At 43.5% G+C, this 19,304-nt stretch overlaps 1 protein-coding gene across 1 annotated transcript in view; it reads left to right on the top strand.

Moving 5' to 3' along the window:
* Nucleotides 1–19,304, top strand: part of POU6F1 (POU class 6 homeobox 1) — a 122,358-nt gene that overhangs the window by 27,314 nt on the left and 75,740 nt on the right. Inside the window, exons 2-5 of the mRNA XM_040425920.1 lie at nt 9,894–9,983; nt 11,018–11,105; nt 13,503–13,683; nt 14,591–14,700. Coding sequence (XP_040281854.1) covers nt 11,019–11,105; nt 13,503–13,683; nt 14,591–14,700 — 378 coding nt within the window. The 5' untranslated portion in view covers nt 9,894–9,983; nt 11,018. The remainder of the gene's footprint in view (nt 1–9,893; nt 9,984–11,017; nt 11,106–13,502; nt 13,684–14,590; nt 14,701–19,304) is intronic.

Consider the following 19,304-nt stretch of genomic DNA (forward strand, 5'->3'; position numbering starts at 1 on the left):
ATACCTAGGTGGCACTATTGCATAAGCTATTAGCATCATTACCAGTAAGGGTTGAATGTCCAGGTCTGACTTCATCTTACATTCCATACACATAACATATGGAATCCTAAATCAATATAAAATACATATGTCCTATTGATTATCTTATACTAAAAAAACTAAGGTTCATTATATGTGCATACAGACACTACAGATTTTCTGCTTCACCAATAGACATCAACTTGAGGGGTAATTAGTACCAGATATGTCTAGAGAATATCCTTATCTCAGTCATAAATCTATAAGGAGACAAGAATGACTTCTGAGACTGGTACATCTATTGAAGAAACCTTATGAACAGGGTCCTTTTCATGAACCTCTCTCGGCCGACTTTAAAATACACACAATGGTGAATATATCACAGTATGGCCTCATATATAATCAAATCCACTATAATTATGATATTTAGATATAAATGTTATATACCTATGACAAAGCACAGCAAAGTGTCTTGTATTAACTTTCTCTACATGATAAATACCACTTGCTGAAGGGAGACACCCCCTTTAATTATTCCATAGTCCTGATCAAAAGTTTAAGACCACTTGAAAAATGGCAAAAAATCATATTTTACATTGTTGGATCTTAACAAGGTTCCAAGTACAGCTTCAACATGCAACAAGAAGAAATGAGAGTGAGACAAAACATTTTTTGAGCATTATTGAAAATAATGATTAAACTGAAACAGGCTGTTTTTCAGCTGAAAGTTAGGACCACATGCCTTTAAAAGGCCAAATCTGTGCAAAGATGTGGATTCATTGTCATTTTCTGTCAGGTAGTCACACGTTGTGATGGCAAAGGCCAAAAACCTCCCTTTTTGAACGTGGTCGGGTTGTTGAACTGCATAAGCAGGGTCTCTCACAGCTCACCATTGCTGCTGAGGTGGGACGCAGTAATTTCAGTTGGAATTTCTTAAATGATCCTGAGGGTTATGGAACAAAAAAGTAAAGTGGAAGACCCCAAAAAATTTCATCAGCACTGAGCCGGAGGATCCAATTGGCTGTCCGTCAAGACACTGGGCGATCCTCGACCCAAATTAAGTGTCACGGCCATGGCTATGACCGTGACTCCTGAACCGCATGCGGTTGTCAGCGGTTTTCATTGGTGTTCAATCACAGGTGAGGGCTGTGGTATTGGCCTCACCTGTGGTTGCCGCTGGCAACAGTATGTATGTGGCAGCGTAGCAGGCTGAGCTGTGCCATGCAGCTCGCTACGCTGCGCATGCGGTTTTGTGTGTGATGTGTGGATGTGTGCACTGTGTTTTATGTTATTGTGTGCACGTTCCCTTTAAGTGGTGTTTTCCCTTCCCTGGTGTTGGAAGGGTTAATCCCCTTCCTAGTGTGTGTGTGCACTGGGTGTGTCCGACTGTGGGGTGTGGCTTCTTGGCCTATAAAGCCTCACTGCTTTTGCAGGCCTTCAGGTTGCTTCAGCCATGCTTAGCTGAGAGCAGCCTCATGTATTTATTACCTGCCAGTAAGAGCCACCCCTGTGGTCATAAACCTTAATGTCATAACCATATTGTGCTTTAGTTATTTCCAGTTATGTGTGATGTCCGTGTGATGTTTTATATGTGATTTTGTGCAGCTATGGATCTGGGTCCCTGTGTAGGGATGCGCTTGTGATCTGCACCCTGCTAACACAGGGATCCAGTCAGCAAGGCTGTGGCAGGTAGGTGGAACTCTTTGTTCACCTGCCATATCCATAGAGCTGTTTATGTCTCCCCTTTTCCTGCAGCTTGGCCGTTGAGACTCCTGCTCCTCCGTGTCTAGGAGGAGTGGGCTTGTCTTACTCAGCTCCTAGGTGAGGGTCATCTTGAGGGCTAGCAGGGACCTTTAGGTTCCGGAGCATGGGCCCTCCTACCATCAAGGTTGGCTCATGTAGCTAGGAGCCAGGGTCAGGTTAGGGATGCGTTTAGGAGGTGACCTGCTCCCTAATCCTGTCTTCATGGCCAAGCAGCCGTAACATCACCGGGCTCCTCACGGCTGAGGATTTCCCCCATCCTCAGCCATGACAGTATGACCACAGTCGCTTCTTACGTGGCGCTCCCTCGAAAGAGGGTAAAGCATGCACCGCTATCTGCGGATGGGGTGCATGCGCGTTCTCCGGAGGGAGAGCGTTATGGGGCTCACCATTTACGGCACGGTGAGTGGCATTCCCCGCCATTCCCAGCTCACCGTTGTCCGTGTTGGTGTCCCCTTTTTGTTTGTCTTTCCCCTCCCCCCCTCCCACTGTTTTTTATGCCTCACCAACTTTCCCCTTTTGTTGTTGGGAGGGGCTTTGAGGGGTGGGAGTATGCATTCCCTCGAAAGAGGGTGAAGCATGTACCGCCGTCTGCGGAAGGGGTACATGCGCGCTCTTCGGAGGGAGAGCGTTCTGGGGGTTTCGCCTCTGACGGCGCGGTGAGTGGCGTTTCCCCGCAATCATCGTTGCCTCGTTTGGCGTTCCCCCTGATTTTAGTTACACGTGGTGTGTGTCTGGTATGCGGTATGCATACCTTCGAAAGAGGGTGCAGCATGCAGTGCCATATCCTTGTGGCCTGCATGCGCGTTCTCCGGAGGGAGAGCGTTCCTGGGGGTTCTCCGTTAACGGCACGGTTGGTGGCGTATTCCCCGCCACCTCACCTTCCGTGTCCGTGTTGGGGATCCCTCGTCCCTCTCCATGTTCCCATCTCTGGTCGTTTGCTGGCAGCACTCCGTAAGTAGTCCAGCTGCGTGCTGGTTAGGGGTGTCTGCTGGCAGCGACTGGAGTGGGGACGTGAGTGGAGAGTCCCCTCGTCCATCTCTCAGTGGTTCTTTTCTCTTTGTTGCTGGTGCGGGCTGCAGTCCTCGTCGGACTGGCTAGTGTGAGCCGGGAGAGGATGCAGCTGACAGCGACCCCTTTTTAGAACCGGCACTGAGAGTGGACGTCCCCTTCTCCTATCCCCTTGTCTGAGTCCCTCACGTGTCTTTTTTTGGTGGGGGGGCTTTGAGGGGTGGGAGTGTCACGGCCATGGCTATGACCGTGACTCCTGAACCGCATGCGGTTGTCAGCGGTTTTCATTGGTGTTCAATCACAGGTGAGGGCTGTGGTATTGGCCTCACCTGTGGTTGCCGCTGGCAACAGTATGTATGTGGCAGCGTAGCAGGCTGAGCTGTGCCATGCAGCTCGCTACGCTGCGCATGCGGTTTTGTGTGTGATGTGTGGATGTGTGCACTGTGTTTTATGTTATTGTGTGCACGTTCCCTTTAAGTGGTGTTTTCCCTTCCCTGGTGTTGGAAGGGTTAATCCCCTTCCTAGTGTGTGTGTGCACTGGGTGTGTCCGACTGTGGGGTGTGGCTTCTTGGCCTATAAAGCCTCACTGCTTTTGCAGGCCTTCAGGTTGCTTCAGCCATGCTTAGCTGAGAGCAGCCTCATGTATTTATTACCTGCCAGTAAGAGCCACCCCTGTGGTCATAAACCTTAATGTCATAACCATATTGTGCTTTAGTTATTTCCAGTTATGTGTGATGTCCGTGTGATGTTTTATATGTGATTTTGTGCAGCTATGGATCTGGGTCCCTGTGTAGGGATGCGCTTGTGATCTGCACCCTGCTAACACAGGGATCCAGTCAGCAAGGCTGTGGCAGGTAGGTGGAACTCTTTGTTCACCTGCCATATCCATAGAGCTGTTTATGTCTCCCCTTTTCCTGCAGCTTGGCCGTTGAGACTCCTGCTCCTCTGTGTCTAGGAGGAGTGGGCTTGTCTTACTTAGCTCCTAGGTGAGGGTCATCTTGAGGGCTAGCAGGGACTTTTAGGTTCCGGAGCATGGGCCCTCCTACCATCAAGGTTGGCCCATGCAGCTAGGAGCTAGGGTCAGGTTAGGGATGCCTTAGGAGGTGACCTGCTCCCTAATCCTGTCTTCATGGCCAAGCAGCCGAAACATCACCGGGCTCCTCACGGCTGAGGATTTCCCCCATCCTCAGCCGTGACATTAAGGCCCTTACTGGTGCTGACTGCAGCCCCATAACCATCAGACGGCATCTGAGACTGAAGGGCTTCAAAAACAAAAAACATCTTCAAAGACCTCGTCTCCTTGAACGCCACAGAACTGCTCATTTGGACTTTGCAAGAGATCACCAAACATGGGACATTCAAAGGTGGAAGAAAGTTGTATTCTCTGATGAGAATTTTTTTTAACCTTGATGGTCCTGATGGTTTCCAATGTTACTGGCATGACAAGCAGATCCCACCTGAGATTTTTTCTACACGCCACAGTGGAGGGGGCGCCATAATGGTCTGGCGTGCTTTTTCCTTCAGTGGAACAATGGAGCTTCAGGAAGTGCAGGGGCGTCAAACGGCCGCTGGCTATGTCCAGATGTTGCAGAGAGCATTGCTCATGACTGAGGGCCCTCGTCTGTGTGGTAACGACTGGGTTTTTCAACTGGACAACACTACAGTACACAATGCCCGCAGGACAAGGGACTTCTTCCAGGAGAATAACATCACTCTTTTGGCCCATCCTGCGTGTTCCCCTGATCTAAATCCAATTGAGAACCTTTGGGGATGGATGGCAAGGGAAGTTTACAAAAATGGACAACAGTTCCAGACAGTAGATGGCCTTCGTGCGGCCGTCTTCACCACTTGAAGAAATGTTCCCACTCACCTCATGGAAACACTTGCATCAAGCATGCCGAAACAAATTTTTGAAGTGATAAACAATAACGGCGGAGCTACTCATTACGGAGTTCATGTTTGGAAGTTGGATTTCTGTTTTTGGGGGGGGGGGGGTTCGGTTTTCTTTTGGAGGTGTGGTCCTAAACTTTTGATCAGCTGAAAAACGGTCTGTTTCAGTTTATTCGTTGTTTTCATTAAATTGAATGCTCAAAAAATGTTTTGTCTCACTCCCATTTCTTCTTGTTGCATGTTGAAGCTCTACTTGGAACCTTGTTAAGATCCAGCCATGCTAAATATGATTTTTTGCAATTTTTCAAGTGGTCTTAAACTTTTGATCAGGACTGTATTATATGTCCAAAGGCGTAAAAAAAGAGGGGAGGTGGCTGCACTTGCGAGGTGCACTTCCCATTCATTTCTATTGAACTTCCAAAAATAGCCAAGCATGCCGCTCAGCTATTTTCGGGATTCCAATAGAAATTAATGGAAACTGTTCTAAAAAGGAGGATAGTCGACTACCACAAAATTTCTACTTTGTCACAAAAGTGTTGAATAAGGGCTCATGCACACCCATTGAGGTGAATGGTTCCGCATACAATCCACACAAAAAACGGAACGGACACTGAAATAAAATGCGATCGTGTGCATGAGCCCTAAAGGTGGTGCCATGGATATCTCCTATCTAGATAGCAGCAAAGCCTTTCATACAGCCCCACATAAAGATCTGATACGTTATTAAAAACTGTATTTAATCCCTGGACAGTTCAGTGGATTTTCAGTTGTATATTTATGATTGTCATTATTGGTGGGCACTCTGAAGAGACACTAGTGGAGTACCACAGGGGTCTGGGCCCTGTTCTCTTTAAAATGTTTGTAAGGAGAGGGTTAAAGCTGCCATATTCAGCACAGTGAGATCATAGAAGCCACACAGCCAAAATAAATTGCGGTAATCAGGGCTGGATGATTATGACGAAAAGCGTGATTAATTGGACATTTTACATAAATTACGATTAATGAACAATTATTTCTCTTTTGTTTTGTTTTTTGTCCTCCACAGCAGAATTCTGTGCGGAAAATCCACAGCATTGGAAGTAGCAGCATGTAGATGTGATTTTCAGAAATTACATCCACATGTTCCAGAGAAAACCGCAGCGTAAACTGACTTTTGCTGCAGTTTTTAATCTGCAGAATATCAGTTTATGCTTTGGGTTTACCTGCAGCTTCCAACCTTTTGGGCAAAGTCTAACTTCTGTGATCCCACCAATAATGCAGTCTTTTGCCTAAATCTGCTGCCTAAGCATGGCTCTTCACTCCACCTGTTACTTGTCCTCCTCAATGTGCTTGTGACCTGCCCTCTTCTCACTACACACCTTTACTGGAGGAGATCATGCAGGTTTAGGAAAGAGATGAGAGCTGATTCTGCCCTAATCACGGACTTTGGTGAGCGTGGCCTCTTGGATGGCTGCAGTGATAACACCCGATAAAAAAAGGAGGCAACTGATGCACCATTTCATGGGCTTTCATGGCTCCTCCTGTCATTCAAAAAATTGTATTGTTAGTTTCTTGTACCCACTGGAAATGTTCGGGTCTAGTAGACAGCTGCGAACCACACAGCAGGGGTTTGCCAGTCTCATGTGGCTCGCAAGTTATGGCCTAGGAGAGTGGTGGCGAACCGCTTAGAGGCTGAGTGTCCAACTGCAACCCAAAACCCACTTATTTAGCACAAAGTGCCAACACAGCAATTTACCCTGAATACTACAGTCCAATATAGTATATCTTCCATGTACCTTATCATTTAGCTATAATAGCCTGCCTGTATTCAGTGCGCTGCCTGTGCTGTTCATAGTGCGCCCTGCGCTGATAAATGGCAGTCTAAGGCATATTGGTACACCACAGACTTTTTCCAGGGCATGGGTGCCCTCAGAGGGCTCTGAGTGCCACCTCTGGCACCCGTGCCATAGGTTCGCCACCACTGGCCTAGGAGAAAGGGGGGACATGATCCAAACCCTTAAATACGTTGGGTTAAACAGGTATTTGTAATGAGAAAGTAGACTGCAGAACAATGGAACACAATCTAAAATTCATTGCGGGAAGATGGGAAGCAATGTTAGATAAACTTCCATCAGACTTGGATGGAAATTAATGAATGTGAACCTGTCTTAGATATATACATACACTACTGTGTAGATGCTCCCTGGCCCATGCAAGATGATGACGCCTGTGCCTGTTGGTGTGGCCAGGTACCCTTGCAGTTCATCTATCACGCAGACCACGCTGATGTAAATGGTTTCGAATGGTCTGCCGAAACACTTGGGTGCCTCTCGCCTCCTTTAAATGTGCCTAGTGTGGCATTCATCATCCGGTTCCGCAGGTGTTTTTTCACAATGAAGCGGTCATCAGTGTGGGATGTGGCCAAAGGACGTCCACTTCTATGCCTTTCTGTGACTCTCCTAGTCTCTGTATCTCTGATACAACCTGCTGATGACACTCTGACACTCTAAGCTCAGTTGCCTCTTCTGTCTTAGAGCATCCTGCTTGAAACCTCGCAATGGGGAGGTACTGTTGATCAATTGTTAGGTTTCATCTTGGTCTCATGATGTCAATGTGAACAGCATGATGAGGAGGAATGTTTAAATACCAATTCTAATTGAACCAGGAAATGTATTGGGCGATTCATGGATCAAACACCTGTTGTGAATTTTGCCGTTAAGCTCCTTGTTAGAGAACAGCAAGTTGTGCAAAAAGTACTGAAACATTGAACAGTTAGACATGTGCATTCAAAAGTTTAGAGAAGGTCACTAAGTTCACCTGTAAAGGTTAGGGTCCATTTTACATTCATCCTGAAATTTCACCCACAAGTCAAATATCCCTAACTTTTTGTGAGTAGCATATATCTATCCTAAGATAAAAATGAAATGGAAATCCTATAAGGACAGACTAGATTGATGATGTGCTCTTTTTTCTGCTGACATTCTTATATGTTACTAGTAAAATACAAAAAAATACATACAGTATATATAAAAACAAAAATATATACATAAAGCCAAACATTTAAAGGGGTTCTCTGGGAATTTTAGGAAATCAGTCCTCTGTACTGTCCTGTGGAAGAAGGATCATTTAGTTAGTATTTACCCATCCCTTGCTCTGCCGATGCTGCCGTCTCCACTGCACTCACACAGGCTGGTGACAGATTCCTCTTAAATGCGCCAGAATTATTATAGAAGCTTAGTTTGGATGATAAATATGGTGTATCTCTAGATTACCTGTCTAAAAGTCTTACTTTCTTTCAGGTTTTTCCAAGAAATTTTGGCAAAAAAGTTGCCTTTTTGCCACGCCTTCTTTCCAATTAATACCCCCTAGTCGAGAATGACAAAAAATGGTCTAAAACATGTCATGTGACCAACACCCTGACAAAGCGTCTTGTGTGGACAGGAAGTCTTTTTTTCGGTTTGTTCCTATTGGAGCCTTGATGTCATAGGAATAAATTGTGCACCTGACTTCCTGTCCACACGTAAGACGTTAGTTGGAGAGTCAGGGTGTCTGTCACATGACACAGCTGAGGACCAGAAGGCAGTGGATAACTCACAGCTACAGCCTCCATCAAGAAGACTACCTTCGGCACAATTTACATCATGTAGTTTTCTAACGAGACAGAAAATAAAAAACAAATTGTGCTGATGCTTCTCTAAGATTACTGAATAAGGGTACATTCACACAAGCACATGTATTTTGTGCAAACCGCAGATCTTCAAAAATGGATATCCATGTGGCATCTGCATTTTTGTGGACCCATTGACTTCAAAGGGACCTTGGTCCGCATTTTGCGGACATATTCTGTCTTTTTGTGGAACGGACATACTCATGCGGAAAGCGCACGGATGATCCATATACTTTGTGCATCCCTACTGTATGTACGTTCCATAGAACATGTCCTATTCTTGGTCACAAATGCGGTCCACGGACTGATTGTGGGTACACAAAAAATGCGGATGCCACTGTTAAATATCGTCCAGCATTTCTTAATCTTGTAAGAAATGCTTAAGAAGGAGCCCAACAAAATATGAAGAATTCTTGATGAAAGATAAAAGGATTTAATTTGCATAAAAAGAAAAAAGGTCAAAAAATTTGGGAAGAGAAAGATAAATGAAGCTTAACAAAAGAATCTCCAAAAAGAAACAAGCAAACAATCAAATTAGAATGAGTGAAAGAAAAATTCCTGAAATAAAAGTGTATGTGTGAATGTGTATGTAGAGAGCAACAGGTGCTCTCCCAATGCCATGAGGCGAAGCCTTTTTAAAGTCTGAATATCCATAGAGTTACATTGTATCCTATATTTAACATCCTAACATACGTATATAGTTAACAAGTAAAACCCCTTACATCATGATTTTCTAAGTGATCCTTATATGTGAAGCTAATAACGATATGCTGAGGTAGGAGGGTTCCTAACCTTTCAAATACTATTGACGTCTCAAGATCTGTCAAAGGTTGACAATCAACACAAGTGCTGGCCTCACATGGTCCTTAAAATAAACCTAGCTTACTAAAAAGTGTTAGGGTCCATTCACACGTCAGTATTTGTTTTGCGAATCCGCAAAACACGGACATCGCCGGCACTTAATAGAAAATGCCTATTCTTGTCCGCAATTGCGGACAAGAATAGAACATGTTCTATTTTTTTCGGGATCGAAATTGCGGACCCGCAATTCTGGATCCGGCCAGCACATCATGCTGCCCCATAGAAATGAATGGGTCCGCAATTCCGTTCTGCAAAATGCGGAACGAAATTGCGGACGTGTGAATGGACCCTTAGTATGTTATTTTACAGCCACACGGACAGTATCCATATTTTTCTGATCTGCAGTTGGGTGGGTGAATGTACCCTACACAACTTAGGGTACTTTCACACTTTTAGCAGAGGATTGTTCCAGTGCAATCCGGACGCAATTGGATGCATTTGTGAGACAGATCTGGATGCGGAGCCGTCTGACAAATGCATTGAAAAAAGACATTTGTCCATCCAGTTGCCTGTTATCTTGCAAGTTGATCCAGAGGAAGGCAAAAAAAAACCCTGTGAGGTAGAAGCCAATTTTCCTCATTTTGGGGGAAAAAAAAATTCCTTCCTGACTCCATCAGGCAGTCAAAATAACTCCCTGGATCAACGACCCCTCTCTAGTAACTATAACCTATTTAATGACCTTTTTATTTGTATTTTTTTTTTGCAGTAGTTAAATTCAGTTCTTTGCGGTGAAATGGATATTACAGCGCATCAAGAGAAAAATATAGAAGTCATATCAAGCACTGAGAATCACTAGGTAAGTACTGAATAAAACAAAATGATACTAAGGAGGAGATTTAGCAAAGACCAGTGTTTTACCTCGGTCTGCTGGACGATGCACTTAATTTATGAAGCATCATCCAGCAGGCCGTGCACCAGAATTAAAGAGGACTTTTCATGGGTTTGTAGTAAGTGAGCTAAATATCTGTACCTGCGGGGCATCTGTACCTGATGAAAATAGAGAAGGTGATGCCCACAGAGAGAGACTGAGTCTCCTCCCCATTGCTCCGATACTCACTATTAGCATACTGAGCGCAAAATTTGCGGGGGGGCCATAACTGGGCACAGGAGCGCTATTTTAAAAAAACAGGCATGGTGGCAGCACAGGGTGGGGGGCGGTGGGTACGCCGCAGGTGCAGATATTTATCTCACTTACTACAAACCCATGAAAGGTCCTCTTTAAATATATGGCAGCTCGGAGCTGTCGTAGATTTCTGTTTTCATTTGCACCTACTTCCCTCTATGTCAAGTCCATTTGGAAACGTAAATGGTGTCTTGGAAGAGCTGTGAAGTGTTCTGGATATTTGCTTCATACATGCACTCTCGGGTCATGTATCCTAGTTTCATCGGTCATAACCCTGCCAGGTTTAAAACTGCTGTTTTTTGAGGCTCAGTTAGTGGATAGTGGAACACCCTCTCTGAAAAGGGCAACCCTATTGACACTATGTATTACCTACCACTGAGAAATCAAAGCCCTGAACATCTAGTTAGTGGGTTTTGCTATGTAAATCTAATTGTGTGGTATATTTCTGTATCAGACACTGCTGTCATTCCCTACCTCTCTTTTTTCTACAAAATGTATGTAACTAATGGAAAGGGCTTCAGAATTCTTAGGCCCAGCTAAGAAGTTGAATCTGTGGAACACTGGTATTGTACACCCTTCAAGTGACAGATAATTGGGGGGACGCATGGCAAATATACAGTTTTTTTTCTAAATGTACAGGGTTTTGAGCACACTAGGTTAATATAGCTTGGTTCACTGATTGATACATACATTTTCTTGTTTCTCAGCATGCAGGAGGGGCGAGGGACACCATTAGACACTATGGATACTGGTACTGTCAAAAAACATAATTCGTCACTTACAGTCAACGAACAGGTATTAACATTTCATTATTAATAATGTCATCATCATTTAACATCTATCTTGTTCACAAATAGTCCCAAATGATTATTAACACGGAGGTAAAATTCTGCATTCTGCTTCCAGTTTGTTATGTACATATACGTATTTATATAGTTACTACTAGAAATTATTGGTAATACTTAGCGTTTAAAATGTTTTTTCCTCAGGACAGGTCATCGATATCAGATTGGTGGGGGTCTGACTCTCGGGGACCCCACGCCAATCAGCTGTTTAAGGGGGCTGCAGCGCTCATATGAGTCCCGTGGCTTGATCTTGTTCACGTGAATGCAACAACGCTGCAATATACTGCACCGCCACTACTAACCAGACATCGTGCAGGTAGATGGGCAATGAAGCGTACACATAGCTCACACCATGCCCCTGCAAGCAGCTAATCGCCAGGTGTATCTGTGGTCAGAAGTCCACCCATCTGATGTTGGCCAGTCCAGACGATGGGCAATCAGTATTCGGATACCACTTCTAAACCACTATGTCACTGCCGCAAAAATAACTTATGTTTAATCTAATATTATAAGATTAATGGGTTATAATTATATACTTAATAAACCTATATACGTAATTCTAAAAATAGTGCACAGCATTTATTCACATTAGTTTAGAAAAGTGGTGGGGCTTCCCTCAGCTTCCCTGGATTTACTATAATGTACATAATAAACTGATGCAAGTTATAGCTCAGATCTGCTCCAACCTCTGGCTGGTGTAGATTTCAGATTCTGGCGCACAGAGGGCCAGAGATGCACCCAATTTATTAAAAGGCACCTGGCATTTCACTCCGGCGCACAGGGGATGAAGACTAGTGTATGGGAACGCCAGCCTTGATAAATCGCCCCATAGTTTATTTTTTCTAATAGATCTAAACTGATCTGATGTTCAGTTGGATTAGTTTAATAGAAATCGAATTGGCCCACATTTATTTTTCAGTTTACCCCTGATTTTGGGGGAAAAGTTAAAAAGTAAAATCCAAAACACATATTTAAAGGGGTTGTCCCATCTGCACATTTCAATATATGCCTGGAATGGCCAGTAAGTGAGGTCCCATGTCTGGTTCCACACATGTGAGCTGCCACTCCATTCAACTCTATTGACTGCCAGAGACAGTCAAGCAATGTAGTCGGCTTCTCTTCGGCAGTTCCATGAAGTTGAATAGAGTGGCCATGCTCATGTATGAATGCTGCTGCATTAACTCCTTCTAGTGATTGCTGGAGGCCCCAGCAGATGTACATCCACCGATCAGAAGCTGATTCGCCATCTTGTAGATGCTGGCTTGATTAATTTTTCCATCACATTATACGCTGCTCGTTTCCAGTGGTTATGACCACCCTGCAATCCAGCAGCGGTGGTCGTGCTTGCACACTATAGGAAAAAGCACTAGCCTCTCTGGTGACCGGGACCGTGGGAATGCACACAGGCACCCATGTGCAGTAGCTCCAGTCCCGGCCACCACATATCTGCGCTGCAGAGGTAGCCGTAACCCCTGGATATGAGCAGTGTATAATGTGATGGAAAAATGAATCCAGCCAGCAAAGGAGGCGATATGGACAATCACAATACATTAGTAAGCGCCTTGTATTAACTTTTTTTACATTGAAAAATGCCATTTGCTGAAGTGAGACAATCTCTAACAAATTTGACAGAAAAGGACCAATCATTGACTAATATTATTTTGGAGATGATTCATAGGGATTTAGAAAATTGTATGCTTTCAGCTTTGGGGGAAGATCCATTCCTGCCTTAGCATGACTGTGCTGAAGGTTGATGGGGTGATCCGAGTAATGGCCAGCAATACTGCATGTGGAGGGGGGAGGGGGGGGGGTGACAGAATGCATTTCAGACACAGCACCCCTCTTGTATATAGGTGTTTTGTCTGGTGTTACATTTATTGCCAATTGGGCATTGGGAACCAGCTAGGATGCCAGCTTCAGCAGCCTACAAGTGTGCAGGATCTACAGGTGCAACTACTGTTGGTTAAGTTGCTGCAGGATACCTAACAGAACCTGTAGGCCTCCATGTCCAGCCGTATCTCATCCTGTATCCAGGCCAAAGCCGGCCCAACAGGGGACTAGAGCCGCCTTTTAATTGTACAGTTTTCACTTACATCTATCATCATGACATTCACACATAGAAAGTTTCATTTGATTCCAACAACTTCTTCCTGGTGCATTGTTTTTTTGTCAGTGAGTGTACAAGCTTATGTTGGAACAACACTTTTAAGGTTTGTGAATGCACTAGACTTGAGATTTCTGGAAGGCGGTCTGGATACTGTATGTGAATTATTCCATTACTAATGGTTTCTTGCATTATATTATGTCTTCTTGGGAATCTCTCCACATACGTGTTCTTGTCTTACAGGTGATTGTGATGTCTGGTCATGAGACTATTCGGGTGTTAGAAGTAGGTGTGGATACGCCAACAAACCCTGAAGAGTCTGGAAAGTCTGTGGATCCTCCAGTAACTGAAGCTTCAGTTACTAATAATTCAACAAGGGACACAGTGCTGTGCCAAGTGGAGAATTCAAGTGTAGAGTCTGTAGGTATGGACATGATGAAAGTGGATGTAAACCATCTATCCGAAGAACATTGGGGCACATTAATTAAGACCAGCGTTTTAGACGCAGGTCTTAATAAAGGCCCATCGCTGGCCTAAGTGTAAGAAAGCTTCCTTGCACTCTTACATTTTAGACCATTTTCTACACCTAAAACAGCCATAGAAAATGATGAATGAGACGGGCCTGCTGGAGCTTCCCCGCCCACAATTTTATAACCGTTGTGCCGCCATCTGCTCCTGAAATACGCCTAATTTAGGCGTTTTCAGATTAGTAAATGACCATCATTTTTACAGTTCTATATAATAGCTATATACTACATGATGGTTGGAGGTCTGATTGCTTTCACCACTAGCAATCCTGAGAATGAAGGAGCCACATTGCTAGTTAACTGCTTCTGCACAGATGTCACTGCTGTTAACCCCAAGGTCCCACTCACACAAAAAGCAAGGAGGCTGATATGGTGAGATGTTTGTGGAGACCTGATGCCGGAGAGCTGCTTTTACTGTGTCTGCCTGTGACATGGAGGAAAAACTATATGTAGCGGATATTATCTATCCCAACTTACTATATAACTGCTCTGCAGGGTCAAATCTAGATTTTTTGAGACTTGGCAAAGCAATTTTGTTCCTCCATGTAACATGGAGACCCAGGAGCATATCTCAGTATCATGAGGACCTGCTAGTGGGACAATGTAGGAAAGTCATATGGGGGCAACAGTTACTCCAGATTTATTTTTCTGATTTTGACTGAAGTTAACCTTTGAAATTCATCAAATTTTTGTTTAGCAGATATGACGTTTTTCCCCATTTTCTATTCACAACTCAGTCGCTCACTAGACTGATTATGTTTTCTTTCCCCTTTTTCATTATATTTTTGCTCTTTGGATGAAAAGTGAAATCTTCAGCTGGACTAGTCTCCCCGTCTCTGCCATCTTTTTTCACTCATGCCTCAAACCATCCTCAAGCGACCCTTGCGTCTTTCGCTTTACAGACTGCCCCCCAGGTAAGGCTTTGACCCTTTTCCCCTGTGTAGGTTGTAAATGGACATTTATTGGTAATATATGCTAGTGAGATTTTCAAGTAAATTGTGTCCATGCATTACATGAAATATTTGGATGTTTACTATCTTACATTTTTGAATGTTCATAAATGTTATAATTGTATATAGTTATTTTCTTTAAAAAATAAACAACGTTACAGGTAACATACCGCAAGTAAACCTCGTGACACTCTGCTTACTCTTCCTGGGAGTCGGGTTCCCACCCCGGATGTATATATAAACGAGAAACTCCCAGAATTTTGATGAAAACTTGTGAAACTTTATTTGGAAATGCGGCTATATAAATCCGGTGTAACGTTTCGCCCTCACTCGGCCTTTATCAAACTACAGCAAAGCATCAGAAAACATAATGTCAATGAGTGTGAAATAAACCACGGCAGTGTGTTACAATACAATGCATACAACAATGGTGTCTACAAGATATCACATGAAATCAATCGCACAGTGTGATCTGAAGACATCTCCATTATACAATAATGGTCTATGGGACGGTCCCGTTCCTTCATTGTATATGGAGATGGTGCTGTACCGCTGAATAGATGGGACCTGGTAGGGAATAGAAGATCATAAGGAATATTTGGATCAGAGGGTGGTCATGCGGATTGCATGGCTAGTACACCCCCGGGTTAATGTGATAAATAGCATATTGTAACGGTCGCGTACACACACACACAGGGGGGGAGGGAAGTGACCACTGCGCTCCACCCTTACCCCTGGCCCTGCCTACTTGCCTCGCGAGTCCTAGTGACAGGGGACAACTGGACGGCAATCCCTAACTTGGAATAAGTGCAGGGATGACAGACAGACAAACAACAGGACGTGAACGGACCGAGTCAATACCAGGAAAGCTACAAAGTACAAAGGATTAAGCAAAGAATGGTCAGGAGAAGCCGGGTTCAAATACCAGGAGAGCAGAGAAGTACAAGAGGAGTCCTAAGAGAGTAGTCAGGTGGGAGCCGAGGTCACAATACCAGGACGGATGCGCAGTACAGGAGGATCATGCAAAAGGATGGTCAAGGAACAGGATCAGGTAAGTATTCAGCAGTCCAACAAATAGCCAGGAACCTAGAAATTAACAGGCAACCTGTAGCCAGCAGGCTGCCTGTATTTATAGTGGGGAGTGAGGGTCATGTGACGTGGCCAGCGTCACATGACCGACAGACCAACCAGTCGAGCACCGAGTGATCAGCTCGGCGCTCAAGGCAGACTTAGGAGCAGGGAGCCACCCAGCTAGTAAAGCCGCCCTGGGAATGAGGTCAAACACAGATCCTCATTCCCAAAGCTAAGCAACAGTTCTGCGGGCGATGGGGGACCGAGTGCACCTTCGGAACCCCGTGACACATATATTCCTAAGGTACACAAGAAGAATACTTAACGAGAAGTGCCATAAATCCTGGGGTGACCTTGGTAATACAAATGACTGTAGTAATACACATGACTCTGGTAATACAAATGACTCCATCTTCTACCCTAGCAAAATACATGATTTGGATAAATGAAGATCCTATGCATGTGACAGTCCATCGTTAGATAACAGGGCTATGGTATGAGAGGTATATGTATATAAGCAAGTTATCTGGTGCCGCTGATAAGTTTATGTGCAGAGCTGCGCTGAAGGAATAGTGCCGTTGCACAGTTAGGAGATGCGCCACGTGGAGCGGATCGCGCACCCTTTAAAAAGGATCCGTCGGCTGTGGAGATAGTGTTGCGCATGCGCAGTGGCACCCAAGCGTGTCAAGCCTCGCTCTGAGGGAAGCCAGGGCCGATACATTCCTGCAGGGATGCTGAAAGTAACTAGAAGTGGATGGTGTCAGTATAGTGGAGGTGGTATTGGGATTGCATTGTAATATTGATCATATATAACAAGTCAGTGTGTGCTATATGCGAATTAAAGGATAACTGTCACACTTAGACCCTAATTTCAATTTTTATATATGTAGTTACTAATAACATGATATTCCAGAATCAGTTACTATTAGACTGACTTACCCCATATTTAATAAGATTCAGCCCTTAGCAACTAGTCTGCATAAAACTGCAATTTCACTATTCAGTTAAGATGGCCGCCACTGCCCTCACCCTGAGGCTAATCCCGCCTGCCCTCACTAGCCAGTAACAATAGCCCCCCAAAAGTGTCAGTAACCAGAGCCCTCCCCCCCTAAAGGGTTAATCTCCTGCAGCACAAAGGGGTCCTCTTACCACATGTTGCTTTCATTTATACACTGAGCAGACGGCAGATCTCCCTTCCCTGCTCTGCGCTGCTCCAACTCTACTTCTCCTGATCTGCTGAGTGAGGGAGCGTCTGCCAAGTGCAGGGACAGGGAGAAGTGCACACAGCCCAGGCACTGTTATCAGCTGCTGGGGAGGACCTGGCTTTAATCATTTACTTACAGTCCCTGGCTGTCAGTAATCTGACCTTGCACGCAGCCTGCTTCTGCGTCCCCCGTCCTGAAGGACGGACCATGCCTAGCAACCCTATTTTAACCACAGGTAAAAGTAGGCAGTACAGGGAACAAAAATGTGGAATTAAGGGGAAATTGAATACACAGTGAAAAGTTTAAATAGGGCCACCAAGGAGATATCACCACAATCCAGTACTCAAAAAAATAAAATAAAAATATGACAGTTATAATTTAAAACTGTAGAGATAATGGAGATATTGAACAAAGAAATAATGAATAAAATAATAGAACCAAATTGTACACTAGCATCTAGTTATTTTCTATATGGGGAGTGAATGACTATAAAGGATACTATAGGCTATACCTGGTGACAATGGGGTTCCCCCATTATATCTGTAAAAGAGAAAACATTATAGCATATTAAAATTAGGATTATGTACCATGGTAGAGAAACATGTACATTATATACATTCAACAATTTCATAGAGGAACCTGCCCATTGGATACTTTAGACAAGGATCGTATTCGTATAATGTCCCCAGTGTGGACCTATCGCAATGTCAGCGGCACGCTATTATCATGTTAGAGTTGGGAACATATACATGAGTGGAGGATCATGTATATAGAGAATCATAGACATTGTCAATAACATTATATGGCTAAAGCCATAGGGGGGACGCCCCAGACGCCAGCTCTACAACTAATACCCAGTTCTCAGGGAGACTCTAGGTATATTCAGATCTGATGAGCCGTCCCATTGACTGCAAACATATGATTGATACTGATCACTGCTTTGACACTTTGTCACTTTTTCTGACCATCTCGACATTTTGTATATATTTTTTTGGCACTGATTTGCGATATATTTTTTCACATTTGTGGGATTAGACTTTTGGAACACTTATACGTATTGTTCATATTTGTTGTACTATAGTTGTATATCATACATACTATTTTTCTTTGATAAGGAGCACAATATGTTGTTTATCACTTAATCATATTACTTTTTATAATATTAGTTTTTTATAATATATCTTCCAACCTAATATTGCAGCAATCCAGCAAAAAGAAATCAGGGGTTCATACTATATACTATTTATTTTATTATATTTATTTAATAAGATATTTTAATTCTCATACCAGATGGTGAGTGCTTGTTCTTATTTTGCATATATGTTACATCATGTTTGCGATCAACAGGTATTAGATTAGACCATGAATCTTGTATTCTCTGTTCATTCCTATTGGTTCCAAACTGTCCAGTTTATGGATCCAAAAGTCTTCCCTAGTTTTGAGTTGTCTGATTTTGTCACCACCTCTCCTGCTCGTTTTTATCTGTTCAATTAGTTGAAATTTCAATTGTGCTAGGTTGTGTCCTGCTGTGGCAAAGTGCGCTGGTACAGGTTGGAGAAGATTCTTTCGTCTGATATTGGACCTTTGTTGACATATTGTAGAATAACGTCCTGCATTTCTCTATTTTTCAAGAAATGCTTTAGAAGGAGCCCAACAAAATGTGCAAAGTTCGTGATGAAAGATAAAATTAGAAGGATTTAATTCTCATAAAAAGAAAGTTACAAAGTTTAGAAAGAGAAAAATATAGCACAGCAATAAGTCTTGAAAGGTTACAAGCAAGCAATAAAACAATTAAAATAAGTGAAAAAGCTTATTTCCCCAAAATAACGTGTATGTGTGAATCTGTGTGTGTGTGTGTAGAGAGCAACAGGTGTCCGTGCAAGAATGCTCTGCCTATGTCATGAAACAAAGCCATTTTATAGGTTGACTCTTCATAGAGTTACATTGTATCCTAAATTTACCATTCTAACAGACATATATGGTTAACAAGTAAATTCCCTTGCATCATGGTTTTCTATGTATACCTTATTTGTAAAGCTAATAATAATATGCTGAAGTAGGAGAATTCCTAACCTTCCCAAATGCTATTGTCGTCTCAACCTGTCAAAATTGACACTTCAACACAAGTGCTGCCCTTGCATGGTCCTTGAAATAACCCTATCCTACTAAAAAAGTGTTAGTTTTATTATTTTACATTTCCCCCTGATTATGATTTGAAATATAAATCTTCAATCATAACCTCCTAATCTAATGCAATTACTCATCATTTGTATCTCATTCGTATCACATTCA

The sequence above is a fragment of the Bufo bufo genome, chromosome 3, assembly GCF_905171765.1.
Source record: "Bufo bufo chromosome 3, aBufBuf1.1, whole genome shotgun sequence".
In the NCBI taxonomy this organism is placed as follows: domain Eukaryota; kingdom Metazoa; phylum Chordata; class Amphibia; order Anura; family Bufonidae; genus Bufo; species Bufo bufo.